We start from the raw sequence: 20,268 nt of genomic DNA on the forward strand, positions 1-20,268 counted from the left end.
CGGTTAAGAAAGCAAATGGCATGTTGGCCTTCATAGCGAGGGGATTTGAGTACAGGGGCAGGGAGGTGTTACTACAGTTGTACAGGGCCTTGGTGAGGCCACACCTGGAGTATTGTGTACAGTTTTGGTCTCCTAACTTGAGGAAGGACATTCTTGCTATTGAGGGAGTGCAGCGAAGGTTCACCAGACTGATTCTCGGGATGGCGGGACTACATATCAAGAAAGACTGGATCAACTGGGCTTGTATTCACTGGAGTTCAGAAGAATGAGAGGGGATCTCATAGAAACATTTAAAAGTTTGACGGGTTTAGACAGATTAGATGCAGGAAGAATGTTCCCAATGTTGGGGAAGTCCAGAACCAGGGATCACAGTCTAAGGATAAGGGGTAAGCCATTTAGGACCGAGATAAGGAGGAACTTCTTCACCCAGAGAGTGGTGAACCTGTGGAATTCTCTACCACAGAAAGTTGTTGAGGCCAATTCACTAAATATATTCAAAAAGGAGTTAGATGTAGTCCTTACTACTAGGGGGAATCAAGGGATATGGCGAGAAAGCAGGAATGGGGTACTGTAGTTGCATGTTCAGCCTTGAACTCATTGAATGGCAGTGCAGGCTCGAAGGGCCGAATGGCCTACTCCTGCACCTATTTTCTATGTTTCTATGTTTCCATATACAACAACTGGTGACGAGATACAGATAGCGAACCCAAAGATGCAGAGAACAGTGGGCATCCTGGAGAAATTTTCGGAGGGAGATGATTGGGAAACTTTTGTGGAGCGACTTGACCAATACTTTGTGGCCAACGAGCTAGATGGGGAAGAGAGCGCTGCCAAACGTAGAGCGATCCTCCTCACCGTCTGTGGGGCACCAACGTATGGCCTCATAAGAATCTGCTCACTCCAGCAAAACCCACGGAGAAATCGTATGACGATTTGTGCTCACTGGTCCAAGAGCATTTGAACCCGAAGGAAAGCGTTCTGATGGCGAGGTACCGGTTCTACACCTACAAAAGGTCTGAAGGCCAGGAAGTGGCGAATTATGTCACCGAGCTGAGACGCCTTGCAGGACATTGTGAATTTGAAGGACATTTGGAGCACATGCTCCGAGACTTTTTCGTACTTGGCATTGGCCACGAAACCATACTTCGCAAGCTTTTGACTGTAGAGACCCTAACCTTGAGTAAGGCCATAGCGATAGCCCAGGCATTCATTGCCACCAGTGACAATACAAAGCAAATCTCTCAGCACACAAGTGCTGCTTTAAGTACTGTGACCAAAGTGATGTTGTTTTCGAATCGTAACGTACAGGGCAGGTCACACATACCTGCAGCTACACATCCGCAGATAGCTCAGAGTCCACCATCAAGGGTGATGAATGCAAGGCCATTAACATCATGTTGGCGCTGCGGGGGTGATCATCGTTTCCATTCATGCCGATTCAAAGGATGCGTTTGCAAGGGCTGTGGAATCTGCAAACCACCACGTTTCAGAGGAGGACAGATCCATGGAGGATCACTACGAATCAGAGCCTCAGATAGAGGAGGCAGAGGTACATGGGATGCACACATTCACCACGAATTGTCCCCCGATAATGCTGAATGTTGAACTAAATGGACTCCCTGTGTCAATGGAGCTGGTCACTGGCGCGAGCCAGTCCATCGTGGGCAAAAAAGACTTTCGAAAGGTTGTGGTGCAACAAGGCCTCAAGGCCAGTCTTAAGTCCAGTTCGCATGAGACTAAGAACTTACATTAAAGAACTGATTCCTGTAAACGGCAGTGCTACCGTAAAGGTCTCCTACGATGTAGTAGTGCACAAGCTACAACTCTGGGTGGTACCAGGTGATGGTCCCACACTGCTCGGCAGCGGCTGGCTGGGAAAGATACACTGGAACTGGGACGACATCTGAGTGCTATCACCCGCTGACGACACTTCGTATGTCCAGGTCTTAAACAAATTTCCTTCGCTGTTCAAACCAGGCATCGGGAAATTCCAAGGAGCAAAAGTGCAGATCCACCTAATTGCAGGGGCACAACCCATCCATCACAAGGCGAGAACAGTACTGTACATGATGAGAGAAACGGTAGAGATCGAGCTAGACCGGCTGCAAAGAGAGGGCATCATTTCACCGATCGAGTTCAGTGAGTGGGCCAGTCCTATTGTCCCAGTCCTCAAGGGAGACGGCACCGTCAGAATCTGTGGCGATTACAAAGTAACTATCAATCGTTTCTCCCTGCAGGACCAATACCAAAGGCCGACGACCTCTTTGCAACGCTGGCGGGAGGAAAGACGTTCACGAAGCTGGATCTGACTTCAGCCTACATGACGCAGGAACTGGAGGAATCATCGAAGGCCCTCACCTGCATCAACACGCACAAATGTATTTTTGTTTATAACAGATGCCCGTTTGGAATCCGATCAGCAGCGGCAATATTCTAGGATAACATGGAAAGTTTACTGAAGTTAGTCCCGCGCATGGTGGTCTTCGAGGATTACATCTTGGGCACAGGTCGGAACACAGTTGAGCACCTGCAGAACCTGGAGAAGGTTCTTAGTCGACTCAACCACGTGGGGCTCAGGTTAAAGTGCATTTTCCTGGCGCCTGAAGTGGAGTTCCTGGGAAGGAGGATTGCAGCGGACGGCATCAGGCCCACCAATGCGAAGACGGAGGCAATCGAGAACGCACCGAAGCCACAGAACGTGACGGAGCTGCGGTCGTTTCTGGGACTCTTGAACTACTTTGATAACTTCTTACCGGGTCTCAGCACCCTGCTAGAACCACTGAATGTCTTACTACGAAAAGGGGGTGAATGGGTTTGGGGCAAAAGCCAAGAAAATGTCTTTGTAAAAACAAGAAAATTGTTATGCTCAAACAAATTGCTTGTGTTATAAGAACATAAGAATTAGGAACAGGAGTAGGCCATCTAGCCCCTCGAACCTGCTCCGCCATTCAACAAGATCATGGCTGATCTGGCCGTGGACTCAGCTCCACTTGCCCGCCCGCTCCACGTAACCTTTAATTCCCTTATTGGTTAAAAATCTATCTATCTGTGACTTGAATACATTCAATGAGCTAGCCTCAACTGCTTCCTTGGCCAGAGAATTCCACAGATTCACAACCCTCTGGGAGAAAAAATTCCTTCTCAACTCGGTTTTAAATTGGCTTCCCCGTATTTTGAGGTTGTGTCCCCTAGTTCTAGTCTCCCCGACCAGTGGAAACAACCTCACTGCCTCTATCTTGTCTATCCCTTTCATTTTTTAAAATATTTCTATAAGATCACCCCTCTTCCTTCTGAACTCCAACGAGTAAAGACCCAGTCTACTTAATCTATCATCATAAGGTAACACCCTCATCGCCGGAATCAGCCTCGTGAATCGTCTCTGTACCCCCTCCAAAGCTAGTATATCCTTCCTTAAGTAAGGTGACCAAAACTGCACGCAGTACTCCAGGTGCGGCCTCACCAATACCTTGTACAGTTGCAGAAGGACCTCTCTGCTTTTGTACTCCATCCCTCTCGCAATGAAGGCCAACATTCCATTCGCCTTCCTGATTACCTGCTGCACCTGCAAACTAACTTTTTGGGATTCATGCACAAGGATACGGGCTGCTCCTGCACACCCTCAACTTTGCCATCCTCGCCGGCCGTCCGGACACGCCATGGCGTACCATCTTGCCGTCCGGAGGAGGCGGGGGTCCCCGATGGAGGGCACTCTACGCAGGGGTCCTCCCACTATTCATCGGGGACTTGGCCTGGAGGGTGGTGCACGGAGCAGTGCCGTGCAACAAATTTTTAAGCCGGTTCACGGACTCCCAGGCCGCCTGCAATTTCTGCGGTCTGGAGGAGTCCGTGTTCCATGTTTTTATTGAGTGCACAAGGTTGCAGCCCCTGTTCCATTATTTGAAGGGGCTGCTCCTGAAATTCTGGCTGCACTTCAGTCCCACTCTCCTGATCTTTGGGCACCCTGTGCGGAGGGGAGCGGGTAGGTCCGAGGGCCTCCTCGTAGGACTGCTCCTGGGCACGGCCAAGGGTGCCATCAGCCGGTCCAGGCAGCGGGCGGTCGAGGGGGTCGTTCAACCTGACTGCCTGCCTCTCTTCCGCTCTTACATCCGGTCCAGGGTGTCCTTGGAGATGGAGCACGCGGTGTCCACCGGTACGCTCGCGGCCTTCCGCGAGAGGTGGGCACCGGAGGGACTGGAGTGCATCATCACGCCCGGCAACCAAATTTTAATTTGATTTTACGTTTTAAAGTTTAATTTGTTTTAATTGCCGGTGCTTTTAGTGTCCCCCTCTCCTTTTATAGGGGGCACTGGAAAAAGGAAAAATTTGATTTTAGTGCCCCAAAAAAAAAAGGGGCCTTGTAAATGTCTTGTGTGTGTCATCCAGGTTGGGTGGCACGGATACATGTTTTATGTTTTGCAGGTTAACTCAAAAGAGTTTCATGCACAAGGACCCCCAGGTCCCTCTGCACCGCAGCATGTTGTAATTTTTCCCCATTCAAATAATATTCCCTTTTACTGCTTTTTTTCCCAAGGTGGATGACCTCACACTTTCCGATATTGTATTCCATCTGCCAAACCTTAGCCCATTCACTTAACCTATCTAAATCTCTTTGCAGCCTTTCAGTGTCCTCTACACATTCCCATTAATCTTTGTGTCATCTGCAAATTTTGTTACACTACACTCTGTCCCCTCTTCCAGGTCATCTATGTATATTGTGTTGTATGATCCATGTAAGCGTTTGGTACTAGCATGTGATGCGTCGTCATATGGCTTCGGGTGTGTATTGCAACAAGCTAATGATTTCGGGAAACTGCAACCGGTTGCTTATGCATCCAGGAGCCTGTCTAAGGCCTACAGCATGATTGAAAAAGAAGTGTTAGCATGTGTCTATGGGGTAAAGAAAATGCATCAATACTTGTTTGGACTAAAATTCGAATTGGAAATTGACCATAAGCCACTTATATCCCGGTTTTCCGAGAATAAAGGGATAAATACTAACGCATCGGCCCGCATCCAGAGATTGGTGCTCACGTTGTCCGCATACAACTACGCCATCCGCCACATGCCAGCGCCGATGCTCTCAGTAGGCTGCCATTGACCACCACGGGGGGGTGGAAATGGCGCAGCCCGCAGATCTAGCCATGGTTATGGAAGCATTTGAGAGTGAGCAATCAGCCGTCACTGTCCGGCAGATCAAAAGCTTGACAAGCCAGGACCCGTTATTATCTCTAGTCAAAAGCTGTGTGCTTCACGGGAGCTGGTCCAGTGTCCCAGTGGAAATGCAGGAAGAGCTAAAGTTGTTCCAGCGGCGCAAAGATGAAATGTCTATCCAGGCAGACTGCCTTCTGTGGGGCAATCGAGTAGTGGTCCCCAAGAAGGGCAGAGACACCTTCATCAATGACCTCCACAGTACCCACCCAGACATCGTAATGATGAAAGCGATAGCCAGATCCCACATGTGGTGGCCCGGTATCGATGCGGACTTAAGAGTCCTGCGTTCACAGATGTAACACATGCTCGCAGTTAAGCAATGTACCCAGGGAGGCACCGCTAAGTTTATGGTCTTGACCCTCCAAACCGTGGTTTAGGGTACACATCGACTATGCAGGCCCGTTCTTGGGTAAAATGTTCCTTGTGGTTGTAGACGCGTACTCCAAGTGGATTGAATGTGAGATAATGTCGGCTAGCACGTCCGCTGCCACCACTGAAAGCCTGCGGGCCATGTTTGCCACACACGGCTTACTCAATGTCCTGGTGAGCGACAACGGGCCATGTTTTACCAGTGCTGAGTTCAAAGAATTCGTGACCTGTAATGGGATCAAACATGTCACATCTGCCCCGTTTAAACCAGAGTCCAATGGTTAGTCAGACAGAGCAGAGCAAGGCTTGAAGAGGGTAACTGAAGGCTCACTGCAGACTCGCCTATCCCAAGTCCTGCTTAGCTACCGCACGAGACCACACTCACTCACTGGGATCCCACCTGCTGAACTGCTCATGAAAAGAGCACTTAAGACAAGGCTCTCGTCAGTTCACCCTGATCTACATGAACAGGTAGAGAGCAGGCGGCTTCATGATAGCGCAAATGTGACATGCGAGATTGAAGTCAATGATCCTGTATTTGTATTAAATTATGGACAAGGTCCCAAGTGGCTTCCCGTAGCCAAAGAGGGGAGCAGGATGTTTAGGGTCAAACTTTCAAATGGACTCATTCACCAGAAACACTTGGACCAAATCAAACTCAGATTCATGGACAACCCTGAGCAACCCACCTTGGACCCTACCTTTTTTGATCCTCCAACACACACACCAGTGGCAACCGGCACCACGGTTGACCACGAAGCAGAACTCATCATCCACAGCAGCCCTGCAGTGCCCAACACACCAGGCAGCCCAGCAAGGCCAGCTGCACAGCAGCCCAACGAGAGCCCAACAAATGATTCAACAACACCAGCTTTCACACCGAGACGATCAACCAGGGCAAGAAGGGTTCCAGATCGACTCACATTGTAAATAGTTACACTATTGACTTTGGGGGGAGGGGAATGTTGTTATATATGTGGACTTGTATTTACTCTGTACAGCCACCAGAGGGCTCATTCCCCGGATTCCGAAGGAATCCCATAATATCTTGGGAGCACAGATATTTAAGAAGGCTTCACAGGTTGGAGAGGCACTCTGGAGACCTGCAATAAAAGACTACGGTCACACTTTACTTTGAGCTCACAGTGTTCAGTCTGACTCTTTCTCCATACACAACACAGGTGACCTCTGGGTCTCCACCAGTTGCACCCTCTGGTGGTATAGGCATATTGTATACAGTGTGACCTCTGGGTCTCCACCAGTTGCACCCTCTGGTGGTACAGGCATATTGTATACAGTGTGAAGATATATTCAATGGTCTTATGTAACTGTACATTAAGTGTACAGGGTATATACATATACAACATCACTCCCCCCTAAGTCTTGTGCCACTGGCCTCTGCACTGGGTGCTCTGGCCCTCGACTTGAGTGCCCAAAGCCCTTGCAGTTTGTCTGTGTTTGGGAATGGCTCTCTCCCTGTGGACCCCCAAGTCCTTATTGCCACGACATTGGGAAATGGTCAGCAGTGGATGGTTGGTGGTTGCAGTGGGATTTGAGTGGGTTCTGGGTGTGATCCATGTGTGTCCATGGCTACATACATCCATTCCCCCCTCCCCCCTCATACATAGACCATGTGTGTGGCTCGAATTCTGCATTTGCATCCATGTGCAGAGCATGAAAAAAAAATGGGACTGGTTTCATCACTGTTTGGGTTTTGCAGAAGTGGAATGAGTACACATTACAGGCTAAGGTACATTCATGGTATCACAGTCTTGCCCCTGGGGTGTAGGCGCAGCTGGGTGAGGACGCTAGTTCCAGAGTAACCGGACTGTGTCCAGGTTGTCTGATGGCGGCGCTGTGCCCACTGCCAGCTGGGTGGGCTCGGATTGCTCATCTGGCTGAGCCTCAGGGTCTTTGCCGTTGCCTAGTGGTGGGCAGAGCCACAGGAATGTGTGGCCTCCCTGTCCTCCTTTGAGGACTGCAGGGTCTCCTGCTGCCCTTCAGTGGTAGTGGGAGCCTGGTCATCCCAGATCCCGTCAGGAGGGCTGGAGGGTGCTGGCCTCTTGCTCCCGGTACTGGCCCTGGTGGCCAGTGGGGTAGGGCCGATCTGAGGCAGGGTGCCAGTAGTCCGCTGATCACTGGCCCTGCAGTGGGTATGCTCCCTCTGTGTGTGGCCACACTCCCTGGGGCATCACATTGGTCCCGGAGGCGCAGGCTACATGATCGGGTAGCCCGCTGGACCCGGGTGCTTCCCACGGGAGGTTGCGCTTGGTTTTGTTAGCATACATGTTGAACCTGGCATCACACATTATTCCATCATTTACATTCATGCTACATTGGCTCCGATTGCAATCACCCGACTCGACATTATTGGTTGTCTTTACAAAATCACATTTGTCAATTAATTTTTTCCCTCAGTTACATCTTTTCCCTGTTTGTTACCGGCATTGCTGTACAATATTACATTTAGATACTTGTATCCATCAATTCCATCTTTTCCACGTATCCTACCGGCATCGCTGTTCAAAGATACAGTTAGATACTTGCATTTGTTAATTACATCTCTTACATTGGTATCACCGGCATCGCTGTACAAAAAGTGGAACTGTCCCTTTAATTGTTCTGGGTTGCCAGTCTCCTTTAAGATGGCCTTGCAATCTTTACCCCAATCCGGTTCGCTGCTCGGCATCACGTGTTGCTCCCTCAACGCTGCGCCTCGTGGTCTGTTCGCGGCCATCTTGATTTCAGGCACTTCGCCTCGTGGTGCGGGCACCATCTTTTCACTCACCTCGAGGTAGGCTGCGGTGACCCTTCTCTCCCCAGGTTCTGCCACTGAAGCCGGGAATTTACCTTCTGCGTCGATCTTCTTCCTTCGGAGTGCTGCCACTGGAGCCCGGAAGGTGAGGTCTGGTCGTTCGGGTTGGATCATCTCGCCGTTGCGAAGTGCGGTCTGTGTCGTCGCCGCGCAGTCGAGTTGGACGGTAGGATCTTCAGGTGCTGCGATGGATCCAAATTTGGGGCCGCATAGGACGTCGATCGCCGGGGCCTGGAGGCTTTCCCATCTCCAACAGATTTGGATTTGTTTCATCCATCTTCTTCCTAGCAGCGTTGGACCATCACCAGCAACGATCCACAAAGGTAGCTTGTGCATCGCACCGCCGTGGGACACCTAGACATCCACGCTTCCAACGACTGGGATGGTATCGTTTGTGTAAGTGAGCAGCTTCACCTGGATCGGGAGCATTTTACGTCGTTTGGCAGGATTGTCCCAGAGTTTCTTGAAGGCCGCCTGATTCATCAGCGATTGGCTCGCCCCTGTGTCGACCTCCATCGAGACTGGAACACTGTTGATTTCGACTTCTATTTTCAACACGGAACTCTCTATGGAGCAGGTAAACACTCCGTATACCTCTTCCTGGGGCTGAGCTGCCTCCTGGACTCTCTCTTCGTCTTCATCAGCGCTGGAACCCGGATGATCAGCCAACTCTTCAGCGACGCGGTGAGTAAAATTTCTTTTACATATTCGCTGGAGATGGCCTTTGCAAATATAGTCTCTGTATCGGCACTGGTGGGCCCTGTGATTTCCTCCACAGCGCCAGCACGGGGCTGGCCGGTTGGCCCCATGCGGCAGACTCAGGGGTGCGGGGCTCGGGGTCACAGTCTTGCCTCTGAAAGGCGCCATTCGGTTCACGGTATTTGCCGGGTTAGAGTCCTGGGGTTGAGTCATCATCCTCTTGAAATCGCAGGCCGAGGCCATGAATGCCTGGCTGACATTAATTGCCTTCTGCAGGGTGACGGTGGTGTCCGCAGAGAGCAGCCTGTGGAGGAGGCCCTCGTGGCCGATTCCAATAACAAAGATGTCCCTCAGTGCTTTGGTGAGGTGGTCGCCAAAATCACACGGTGCAGCCAATCGTCTGCAGCACATTTGCGATTTCTTGGCCTTCGGGCCGCGGGTGTGTGTAGAATCGGTGTCTGGCTGTGAGGATGCTCTCTTTAGGCTTGAGCTGCTCCTGTATGATTGTTACGAGCTCTGCGAACATTTTGGTTGTCGTCTTCTCTGGGGCTAGCAAATCCCTGACAAGGCCATGAACGGTGGGCCCAAAACTGCTGAGCAGGATAGCTCTGCGTTTATCAGCCAGCGAGGTCGGTGTGTCTCCTGCCAGGTCATTCGCAATGAAGTAGTGTTCTAGCCTTTCCACATGGCATCCCAATCTTCCCCATCAGCGAATTGTTGAAAGTTGCCAAGATTAGCCATCTTTCGTGTGGAAATTCGTGTTCTCGTCGCCAGTTATTGTGTCTGAAAACACTCTAGTAATGACTCCATGAAGTAAGGTATTGCACTTGAACCGTAGTGACCTTAGTCCATTTATTTCAGCTCCTGAATGAGGGTACAGTGAGGTGAGCTCCCTTTTATACTTGGTTACCTGCAGTGTGCAGGTGACCTCTAGGTCTCCACCAGTTGCACCCTCTGGTGGTACAGGCATGTTGTATACAGTGTGAAGATACACTCAAAGGCCTTATGTAACTGTACATTAAGTGTACAGGGTATATATATACACAACAACTATTTTGTGTAGGACTGTAAATTACGTGCCCCCTGATTAAAGGGGGCACTAAAACTGACACATTAAACCAATTAACTTTTAGACAGTAACTTAAATCAAATTAAAATTTGGTTGCCGGGGGTGATGATGCGCTCCAGCGCCCACCTCTCGTGGAAGGCCGCGAGCGTACCGGTGGACACCACGTGCTCCATCTCCAGGGACACCCTGGCTCGGATGTAACTGCGGAAGAGAGGCAGGCAGTTGGGCTGAACGACTCCCTTGACCGCCTGCTGCCTGGACCGGCTGATAGCCACCTTGGCCATGCTCCTATGAGTCCTATGAGGGGGCCTTCCGACCTTCCCGCACCCCCTCCGCACAGGGTGCCCAAAGATCAGGAGCATGGGACTGAAGTGCAACCAGAACTTGAGGAGCAGCCCCTTCAAATAATGGAAGAGGGGCTGCAACCTCACACATGCAACATACACATGGAACACAGACTCCTCTGGACCGCAGAAATTACAGGGGGGTTGGATTTACATACCGAGTCACACTATTATAGGACTAGACATTGGACATTAAAGGTAAACTCCTGATCATAAGGGACGCGGGATCCACTTGTGGGAGTGGCTACAGACAACGCAAAACTTGGAAGCGCAGTAAACAGTGAGGAAGATAGTGATAGACTTAGAAACATAGAAAATAGGTGCAGGAGTAGGCCATTCGGCCCTTCTAGCCTGCACCGCCATTCAATGAGTTCATGGCTGAACATGCAACTTCAGTACCCCATTCCTGCTTTCTGACCATACCCCTTGATTCCCCTAGTAGTAAGGACTTCATCTAACTCCTTTTTGAATATATTTAGTGAATTGGCCTCAACAACTTTCTGTGGTAGAGAATTCCACAGGTTCACCACTCTCTGGGTGAAGAAATTCCTCCTCATCTCGGTCCTAAATGGCTTACCCCTTATACTTAGACTGTGTCCCCTGGTTCTGGACTTCCCCAACATTGGGAACATTCTTCCTGCATCTAACCTGTCTAACCCCGTCAGAATTTTAAACGTTTCTATGAGGTCCCCTCTCATTCTTCTGAACTCCAGTGAATACAAGCCCAGTTGATCAAGTCTTTCTTGATAGGTCAGTCTCGCCATCCCGGGAATCAGTCTGGTGAACCTTCGCTGCACTCCCTCAATAGCAAGAATGTCCTTCCTCAGGTTAGGAGACCAAAACTGTATACAATACTCCAGGTGTGGCCTCACCAAGGCCCTGTACAACTGTAGCAACACCTTCCTGCCCCTGTACTCAAATCCCCTCGCTATGAAGGCCAACATGCCATTTGCTTTATTGACCGCCTGCTGTACCTGCATGCCAACCTTCAATGACTGATGTACCATGACACACAGGTCTCGTTGCACCTCCCCTTTTCCTAATCTGTCACCATTCAGAGTATCCGCAATAAGGTGGATGAATTAACTGTGCAAATAGATGTTAACAAATATGATGTGATTGGGATTACGGAGACGTGGCTCCAGGATGATCAGGGCTGGGAACTCAACATCCAGGGGTATTCAACATTCAGGAAGGATAGAATAAAAGGAAAAGGAGGTGGGGTAGCATTGCTGGTTAAAGAGGAGATTAATGCAATAGTTAGGAAAGACATTAGCTTGGATGATGTGGAATCTATATGGGTAGAGCTGCAGAACACTAAAGGGCAAAAATCGTTAGTGGGAGTTGTGTACAGACCTCCAAACAGTAGTAGTGATGTTGGGGAGGGCATCAAACAGGAAATTAGGAGTGCATGCAATAAAGGTGCAGCAGTTATAATGGGTGACTTTAATATGCACATAGATTGGGCCAGCCAAACTGGAAGCAATACGATGGAGGAGGATTTCCTGGAGTGCATAAGGGATGGTTTTCTAGACCAATATGTCGAGGAACCAACTAGGGGGGAGGCCATCTTAGACTGGGTGTTGTGTAATGAGAGAGCATTAATTAGCAATCTCATTGTGCGAGGCCCCTTGGGGAAGAGTGACCATAATATGGTGGAATTCTGCATTAGGATGGAGAATGAAACAGTTAATTCAGAGACCATGGTCCAGAACTTAAAGAAGGGTAACTTTGAAGGTATGAGGCATGAATTGGCTAAGATAGATTGGCTAATGATACTTAAGGGGTTGACTGTGGATGGGCAATGGCAGACATTTAGAGACCGCATGGATGAATTACAACAATTGTACATTCCTGTCTGGCGTAAAAATAAAAAAGGGAAGGTGGCTCAACCGTGGCTATCTAGGGAAATCAGGGATAGTATTAAAGCCAAGGAAATGGCATACAAATTGGCCAGAAATAGCAGCGAACCTGGGGACTGGGAGAAATTTTGAACTCAGCAGAGGAGGACAAAGGGTTTGATTAGGGCAGGGAAAATGGAGTACGAGAAGAAGCTTGCAGGGAACATTAAGGCGGATTGCAAAAGTTTCTATAGGTATGTAAAGAGAAAAAGGTTAGTAAAGACAAACGTAGGTCCCCTGCAGTCAGAATCAGGGGAAGTCATAACGGGGAACAAAGAAATGGCAGACCAATTGAACAAGTACTTTGGTTCAGTATTCACTAAGGAGGACACAAACAACCTTCCGGATATAAAAGTGGTCAGAGGGTCTAGTAAGGAGGAGGAACTGAGGGAAATCTTTATTAGTCGGGAAATTGTGTTGGGGAAATTGATGGGATTGAAGGCCGATAAATCCCCAGGGCCTGATGGACTGCATCCCAGAGTACTTAAGGAGGTGGCCTTGGAAATAGCGGATGCATTGACAGTCATTTTCCAACATTCCATTGACTCTGGATCAGTTCCTATCGAGTGGAGGGTAGCCAATGTAACCCCACTTTTTAAAAAAGGAGGGAGAGAGAAAGCAGGGAATTATAGACTGGTCAGCCTGACCTCAGTAGTGGGTAAAATGATGGAATCAATTATTAAGGATGTCATAGAAGCGCATTTGGAAAATGGTGACATGATAGGTCCAAGTCAGCATGGATTTGTGAAAGGGAGATCATGCTTGACAAATCTTCTGGAATTTTTTGAGGATGTTTCCAATAAAGTGGACAAAGGAGTACCAGTTGATGTGGTATATTTGGACTTTCAGAAGGCTTTCGACAAGGTCCCACACAGGAGATTAATGTGCAAAAGTTAAAGCACATGGGATTGGGGGTAGTGTGCTGACATGGATTGAGAACTGGTTGTCAGACAGAAAGCAAAGAGTAGGAGTAAATGGGTACTTTTCGGAATGGCAGGCAGTGACTAGTGGGGTACCGCAGGGTTCTGTGCTGGGGCCCCAGTTGTTTACATTGTACATTAATGATTTAGACGAGGGGATTAAATGTAGTATCTCCAAATTTGCGGATGACACTAAGTTGGGTGGCAGTGTGAGCTGCGAGGAGGATGCTATGAGGCTGCAGAGTGACTTGGATAGGTTAGGTGAGTGGGCAAATGCGTGGCAGATGAAGTATAATGTGGATAAATGTGAGGTTATCCACTTTGGTGGTAAAAACAGAGAGACAGACTATTATCTGAATGGTGACAGATTAGGAAAAGGGAAGGTGCAACGAGACCTGGGTGTCATGGTACATCAGTCATTGAAGGTTGGCATGCAGGTACAGCAGGCGGTCAAGAAAGCAAATGGCATGTTGGCCTTCATAGCGAGGGGATTTGAGTACAGGGGCAGGGAGGTGTTGCTACAGTTGTACAGGGCCTTGGTGAGGCCACACCTGGAGTATTGTGTACAGTTTTGGTCTCCTAACTTGAGGAAGGACATTCTTGCTATTGAGGGAGTGCAGCGAAGATTCACCAGACTGATTCCCGGGATGGTGGGACTGACCTATCAAGAAAGACTGGATCAACTGGGCTTGTATTCACTGGAGTTCAGAAGAGTGAGAGGGGACGTCATAGAAACGTTTAAAATTCTGACGGGTTTGGACAGGTTGGATGCAGGAAGAATGTTCCCAATGTTGGGGAAGTCCAGAACCAGAGGTCACAGTCTAAGGATAAGGGGTAAGCCATTTAGGACCGAGATAAGGAGAAACTTCTTCACCCAGAGAGTGGTGAAGCTGTGGAATTCTCTACCACAGAAAATAGTTGAGGCCAATTCACTAAATATATTCAAAAGGGAGTTAGATGAAGTCCTTACTACTCGGGGGATCAAGGGGTATGGCGTGAAAGCAGGAAGGGGGTACTGAAGTTGCATGTTCAGCCATGAACTCATTGAATGGCGGTGCAGGCTAGAAGGCCTGCTCCTGCACCTATTTTCTATGTTTCTATGTTTCAGATAATAGTCTGTCTCTCTGTTTTTACCACCAAAGTGGATAACCTCACATTTATCCACATTATACTTCATCTGCCATGCATTTGCCCACTCATCTAACCTATCCAAGTCACTCTGCAGCCTCATAGCATCCTCCTCGCAGCTCACATTGCCACCCAACTTAGTGTCATCCGCAAATTTGGAGATACTACATTTAATCCCCTCGTCTAAATCATTAATATACAGTGTAAACAGCTGGGGCCCCAGCACAGAACCTTGCGGTACCCCACTAGTCACTGCCTGCCATTCTGAAAAGTCCCCATTTACTCCTACTCTTTGCTTCCTGTCTGACAACCAGTTCTCAATCCATGTCAGCACACTACCCCCAATCCCATGTGCTTTAACTTTGCACATTAATCTCTTGTGTGGGACCTTGTCGAAAGCCTTCTGAAAGTCCAAATATACCACATCAACTGGTTCTCCCTTGTCCACTCTACTGGAAACATCCTCAAAAAATTCCAGAAGATTTGTCAAACATGATTTCCCTTTCACAAATCCATGCTGACTTGGACCTATCATATCACCTCTTTCCAAATGAGCTGCTATGACATCCTTAATAATTGATTCCATCATTTTACCCACTACCGATGTCAGGCTGACCGGTCTATAATTCCCTGTTATCTCTCTCCCTCCTTTTTTTAAAAGTGGGGTTACATTGGCTACCCTCCACTCCATAGGAACTGATCCAGAGTCAATGGAATGTTGGAAAATGACTGTCAATGAATCCACTATTTCCAAGGCCACCTCCTTAAGTACTCTGGGATGCAGTCCATCAGGCCCTGGGGATTTATCGGCCTTCAATCCCATCAATTTCCCCAACACAATTTCCCGACTAATAAGGATTTCCCTCAGTTCCTCCTCCTTACGAGACCCTCCGACCCCTTTTATATCCGGAAGGTTGTTTGTGTCCTCCTCGGTGAATACCGAACCAAAGTACTTGTTCAATTGGTCCGCCATTTCTTTGTTCCCCGTTATGACTTCCCCTGATTCTGACTGCAGGGGACCTACGTTTGTCTTTACTAACATTTTTCTCTTTACTTATCTATAGAAACTTTTGCAATCCGTCTTAATGTTCCCTGCAAGCTTCTTCTCGTACTTCAAGCATACATAGGCAGGCTGGTGGGATGGGCAGACACATGGCAGATGAAATTGAATGTAGAGAATTGTGAGGTGCTAAATGTTGGTAGGAAGAATGAGGAGAGATCGTATACACTACATGGTACAATTTTGAAGGGGGTGCAGGAACAGAGCAACCTGGGAGTGTTTGTGCACAAATTTTTGAAGGTGGCCCGACCGGGTAACAAAGCGGTTAAGAAAGCAAATGGGATGCTGGGGCTTATAAATAGAGGCATAGAGCACAAAGGCCAGGAAGTTAGGCTAATCCTGTACAAAACACTAGTTTGGTCCCAGCCCGAGTACTGTGTCCAATTCTGGGCATCACTCTTTAGGAAGGACGTGAAGGCTTTGGAGAGGGTTCAGAAGGGATTTACTAGAATGGTTCCAGGAATGAGGGATTACAGGCAAGTGGATAGACAAGAGAAGCTGAGGTTGTTCTCCCTAGAGCAGAGAAGGCTGAGCGGAGATTTGATAGAGGTGTTTCAAATCATGAAGGTTTAGATAGAGTAAATAAAGAGAAACTTTCCAATGGCTGAGGGGTCGATAACCAGAGGGCACAGATTTAAGGTGATTGGTAAAAGAACCCGAGGAGAAGAATCTTTTTATGCAAGGAGTGGTTAGGATTTGGAATACACTGTCTGATCGGGTGGTGGATACAGATTCAATAGTAGCTTTGAAAAGGGAATTGGATAACAACAACTTGTATTTATATAGCACCTTTAATGTAGTGAAACATCCTAAGGCACTTCACAGCAGTGTTATAAGACAAAACATTTGACACAGAGCCAGATAAGAGAATACGGCAGATGACCTAAAACTTGGCTAAAGAGGTAGGTTTTAAGCAGCATCTTAAAGGAGGAAAGAGAGGTGCAGAGGTTTAAGGAGGGAGTTCCAGAGCTCGGGGCCCAGGCAACAGAAGGCATGGTCACCGATGGTTGAGCAATTATAATCAGGGATGCTCAGGAGGGCAAATTAGAGGAGTGCAGACATCTCAGGGGATTGTGGGGCTGCAGGAGATTACAGAGATAGGGAGGGGCGAGGCCATGGAGGGATTTGAAAATAAAGAATTTTGAAATCTAGACGTTGCTTAACCGGAAGCCAATATAGGTCAGTGAGCACAGGAGTGATGGGTGAGCGGGACTTGGTGCGAGTTAGGACACAAGCAGCCGAGTTTTGGATCATCTCTAGTTTACGTAGGGTAGAATGTGGGAGGCCAGCCAAGGGTCATCATCATAGGCAGTCCCTTGGAATCGAGAAGAACTTGCTTCCACTCCCAAAGTGAGTTCTTTGATGGCTGAACAGTCCGATACGAGAGCCACAGTACCTGTTACAGGTGGGACAGACATTCGTCGGGGAAAGTGGGGCTGGTTTGCCGCGTGCTCCTTCCGCTGCCTGCGCCTGGCCTCTTCATGCTCCTTGCGTCGAGACTCAAAGAGCTCAATGCCCTCCCGGATAGACTTTCTCCATCTCTGGCGGTCTGCGGCCAGGGTCTCCCAGGTGTCAGTGGTGATGTCGCACTTTACCAGGGAGGCTTTGAGGGTGTCCTTATAACATTTCCGCTGTCCTCCTTTGGCTCGTTTACCACGAAGGAGCTCCGCATAAAGCATTTGCTTAGGGAGTCTTGTATCTGGCATGCATGCTATGTGGCCTGCCCAGCGAAGCTGATCGAGTGTGGTCAGTGCTTCAATACTGGGGATGTTAGCCTGGTCGAGGACACTGATGTTGGTGCGCCAGTCCTCCCAGGAGATTTGCAGGATCTTGCGGAGACATCGTTGGTGATATATCTCCAGCGACTTGAGGTGCCTTCTGTACATTGTCCATGCCTCAAACTCATACAGGAGGGCGGGTATTACTACAGCCCTGTAGACCATGAGTTTGGTGGTAGATTTGAGAGCCTGGTCTTCAAACACTCTTTTCCGCAGGCGGCCGAAGGCTGCGCTGGCGCACTGGAGGCGATGCTGAATCCCGCATCAATGTCTGCCTTTGTTGATAAGAGGCTCCCGATATATGGGAAATGGTCCATGTTGTCCAGGGCCGCACAGTGGATCTTGATGATTGGAGGGCAGTGCTGTGCAGCGATGACAGGCTGGTGGAGGACCTTTGTCTTACGGATGTTAAGCGTAAGGCCTATGCTTTCATATGCCTCAATGAATACATTGAGCTCCAGGATATAGTCAGCCTCTGAATGTGCACAGACGCAGGTATCGTCCGCATACTGCAGCTCAATGACAGAGGTTGGGATGAACTTGGACCTGGCCTGGAGGCGGCCTAGGTTAAACAGCTTCCCACTGGTTTTGAAGTTTAATTCCACTCCAGGGGTGCGTTGGAATCATCAAGTCTACAGGTAACAAAGACATGGATGAGGGCTTCAGCAGCGGATGAACTGAGGCAGAGGTAGAGACGAGCGACGTTACAGTAGTGGAAACAGGCAGTCTTAGTTATTCTGCGGCTATGTGGTTGGAAGCTCATTTTAGGGTCAAAGTATGACACCAAGGTTGCAAACAGTCTGGTTCAGCCTCAGACAGAGGTTGGGGAGAGGGACGGAGTCAGTGGCTAGGGAACAGAGTTTGTGGCGGGGATCGAAAACAATGGCTTCGGATAAATACATGAAGGAGAACAAATGGCTGGGATATGGAGGAAGAGCAGGGGGAGTGGGACTGACTTTCTGATTCTACGGGTTAGAAATTCAGTATTGCCTCGGTTGGGGCGGTAATAGTCGGGAGGTGCGAAACTTAGTGGCAAGCGCTGAAGTCTCACCCCTCTGAAAAAATTTGAGTTACTGCCCCCAGGAATTAAATTAATGGAGTGACTATTTGTACTAACTCGCGCTTCTGCGCATGCGTCCTCCTCTCCCCCACTCCACCCCCCACCTCGACGCCCGATCCAGAACGGGAACCAGCCACCGGCCACTAAGCCCTGAACTCCCCACTAGCTGGCTGACCCCTGAGTCAGCGGGCAACGGTGGGGGGGGGGGGGGGCGGGGTGAGAGCCTGGTTGGGGGGGGGGGGAGGAGAGAGAGCCTGGTTTGGGGAGGGGAGGAGAGAGAGCCTGATTGGGGGGGGGGGGGGGAGAGGAGAGAGAGCCTGGTTGGGGGGTGAAGAGTGTCTGGTTGGGGGGGAGAGAGAGCCTGGTTGGGGTGGGGGAACTGGTTGTGGGGGTGGGGGGAAGCCTGGTTGGTGGGGGGGGGAAGACAACCTGGTTTGGGGGGGATTGGAGAGAGCCTGGTTGGGGGGTGGGGGAGAGAGAGAGAAAGCCTGGTTGGGTGAGGGGGTTGGGAGAGAGAAAGCCTGGTTGGGGAGGGGGGGGGGGGGTTGGAGAGAGCCTGGTTTAGAGGGGGGAGGAGAGTGAGACTGGTTGTGTGAGGGGGGGGGAAAGAGAGAGAGCCTGGTTTTGGGTGGGTGGGGGGGCGAAGAGAGAGCCTGGTTAGGGGAGGGGGTGGTTGGGGCGGGGGAGATAGAGAGCCTGGTTGGGGGGTTGGTGGGGAGGGGGGGGGGGAGAGAGAGAGCCTGGTTGGGGGGTTGGGGGGGAGGGGGGAGAGAGAACCTGGTTTGGGAAGGGGAGAGAGAGATAGGGTGGGGGGAGAAAGAGAGGGAACTCAGTGAAGACAAATCATGTTCTTCCAACCCCCTTTACCCCCACACCCGACATCGTTGGAGTGGATGAAATCCAGGAGTCACAACACTGTCACTATTCACTTCATACCCTGTTAACAATCCGGACACAATGCCCCATCAATGGGTGCTGTGGAGGGAGGGGTGGGGGGGAGGTCATGCACTTGAGCTGGGGTAAGGGACTTAGGCTGGGGGAGGGACGTGTCCTTTCTGACTTCTGAAGTCCAAATGGATCAGGTCACAATGTGCAAGGTTAGGCTGGGCGGTTCCAGTTACACATTCCAGAGAAACTTCAGGGCGTGGCTTATCCTCCAAGGGGACCAATCAACAATAGGTCATGTGACAATGGAGAGCCAGTCAGAGAAACGGCTGCAATTCAGTTAGTACAAATAAACACATCCTTAAATCAAGCACCTCACTACCTTCCTGGGGCGGACGCCTCAGCAGCGCTGCCGCAACCTCACTGAACGAGAAAGGCCGACGCTGTAAAGGAGGACCTACCTGGACCACCATGGGGCGGCAGCTGAGTGATAGCGGCTAGGAGCCCGCCACGAAACCGGATCAGCAGTACCAACAAGAATGTCATTGTTAAAGAAATTTTCACTCGGCCAGCACGCCATTAATTCTCGCCCCGGTAGCGGCCGGCCGCCCAAACTGCATCTCCTGCAGCTGCCGGTGTTGCCGCCCGGCGTTCTTGCCGCAGGTGAAAGCGAATTTCGGGGCCGGGGCGCTAATGGGGCGAAGCACGTGGTGATTGCATCACGACCTCCGGGTGCAGGATATGGGGTGTAAAGCCGCAGCGCCGCCACTAAACCCCTGCCCAATATGGCGGGACGCGTTAACAGCGCCGCGCCCGGGCGGTAATTCATTTGCGCCGTCTAACGAGTTGAATTTCTGTCAGAAAACCACTGCTGTTTCTCCATCAGTACCGCCGACCGCCTCCAACGGGCGCGCTGGATTCCCGCCGCGTTGGACGCACGGTTGCGTGGTGACGTCAGGCGGTGACGCAGGGACGCTGGGTTACCATGGGTGACGGGCCGCAGGCAGTGGACTGAACGCCGGAGCTGCG

General features: G+C 50.0%; 1 protein-coding gene across 1 annotated transcript in view; it reads right to left on the reverse strand.

Annotated features, from left to right (window-relative positions):
• Positions 1-20,211, reverse strand: part of LOC139229932 (heme oxygenase 1-like) — an 84,445-nt gene extending 64,234 nt beyond the window's left edge. The window contains exon 1 of the mRNA XM_070861576.1: positions 19,701-20,211. Coding sequence (XP_070717677.1) covers positions 19,701-20,068 — 368 coding nt within the window. The 5' untranslated portion in view covers positions 20,069-20,211. The remainder of the gene's footprint in view (positions 1-19,700) is intronic.
• Positions 20,212-20,268: the final 57 nt, after the last annotated feature.

This window comes from Pristiophorus japonicus, chromosome 19, assembly GCF_044704955.1.
Source record: "Pristiophorus japonicus isolate sPriJap1 chromosome 19, sPriJap1.hap1, whole genome shotgun sequence".
Classification (NCBI taxonomy): Eukaryota; Metazoa; Chordata; class Chondrichthyes; family Pristiophoridae; genus Pristiophorus; species Pristiophorus japonicus.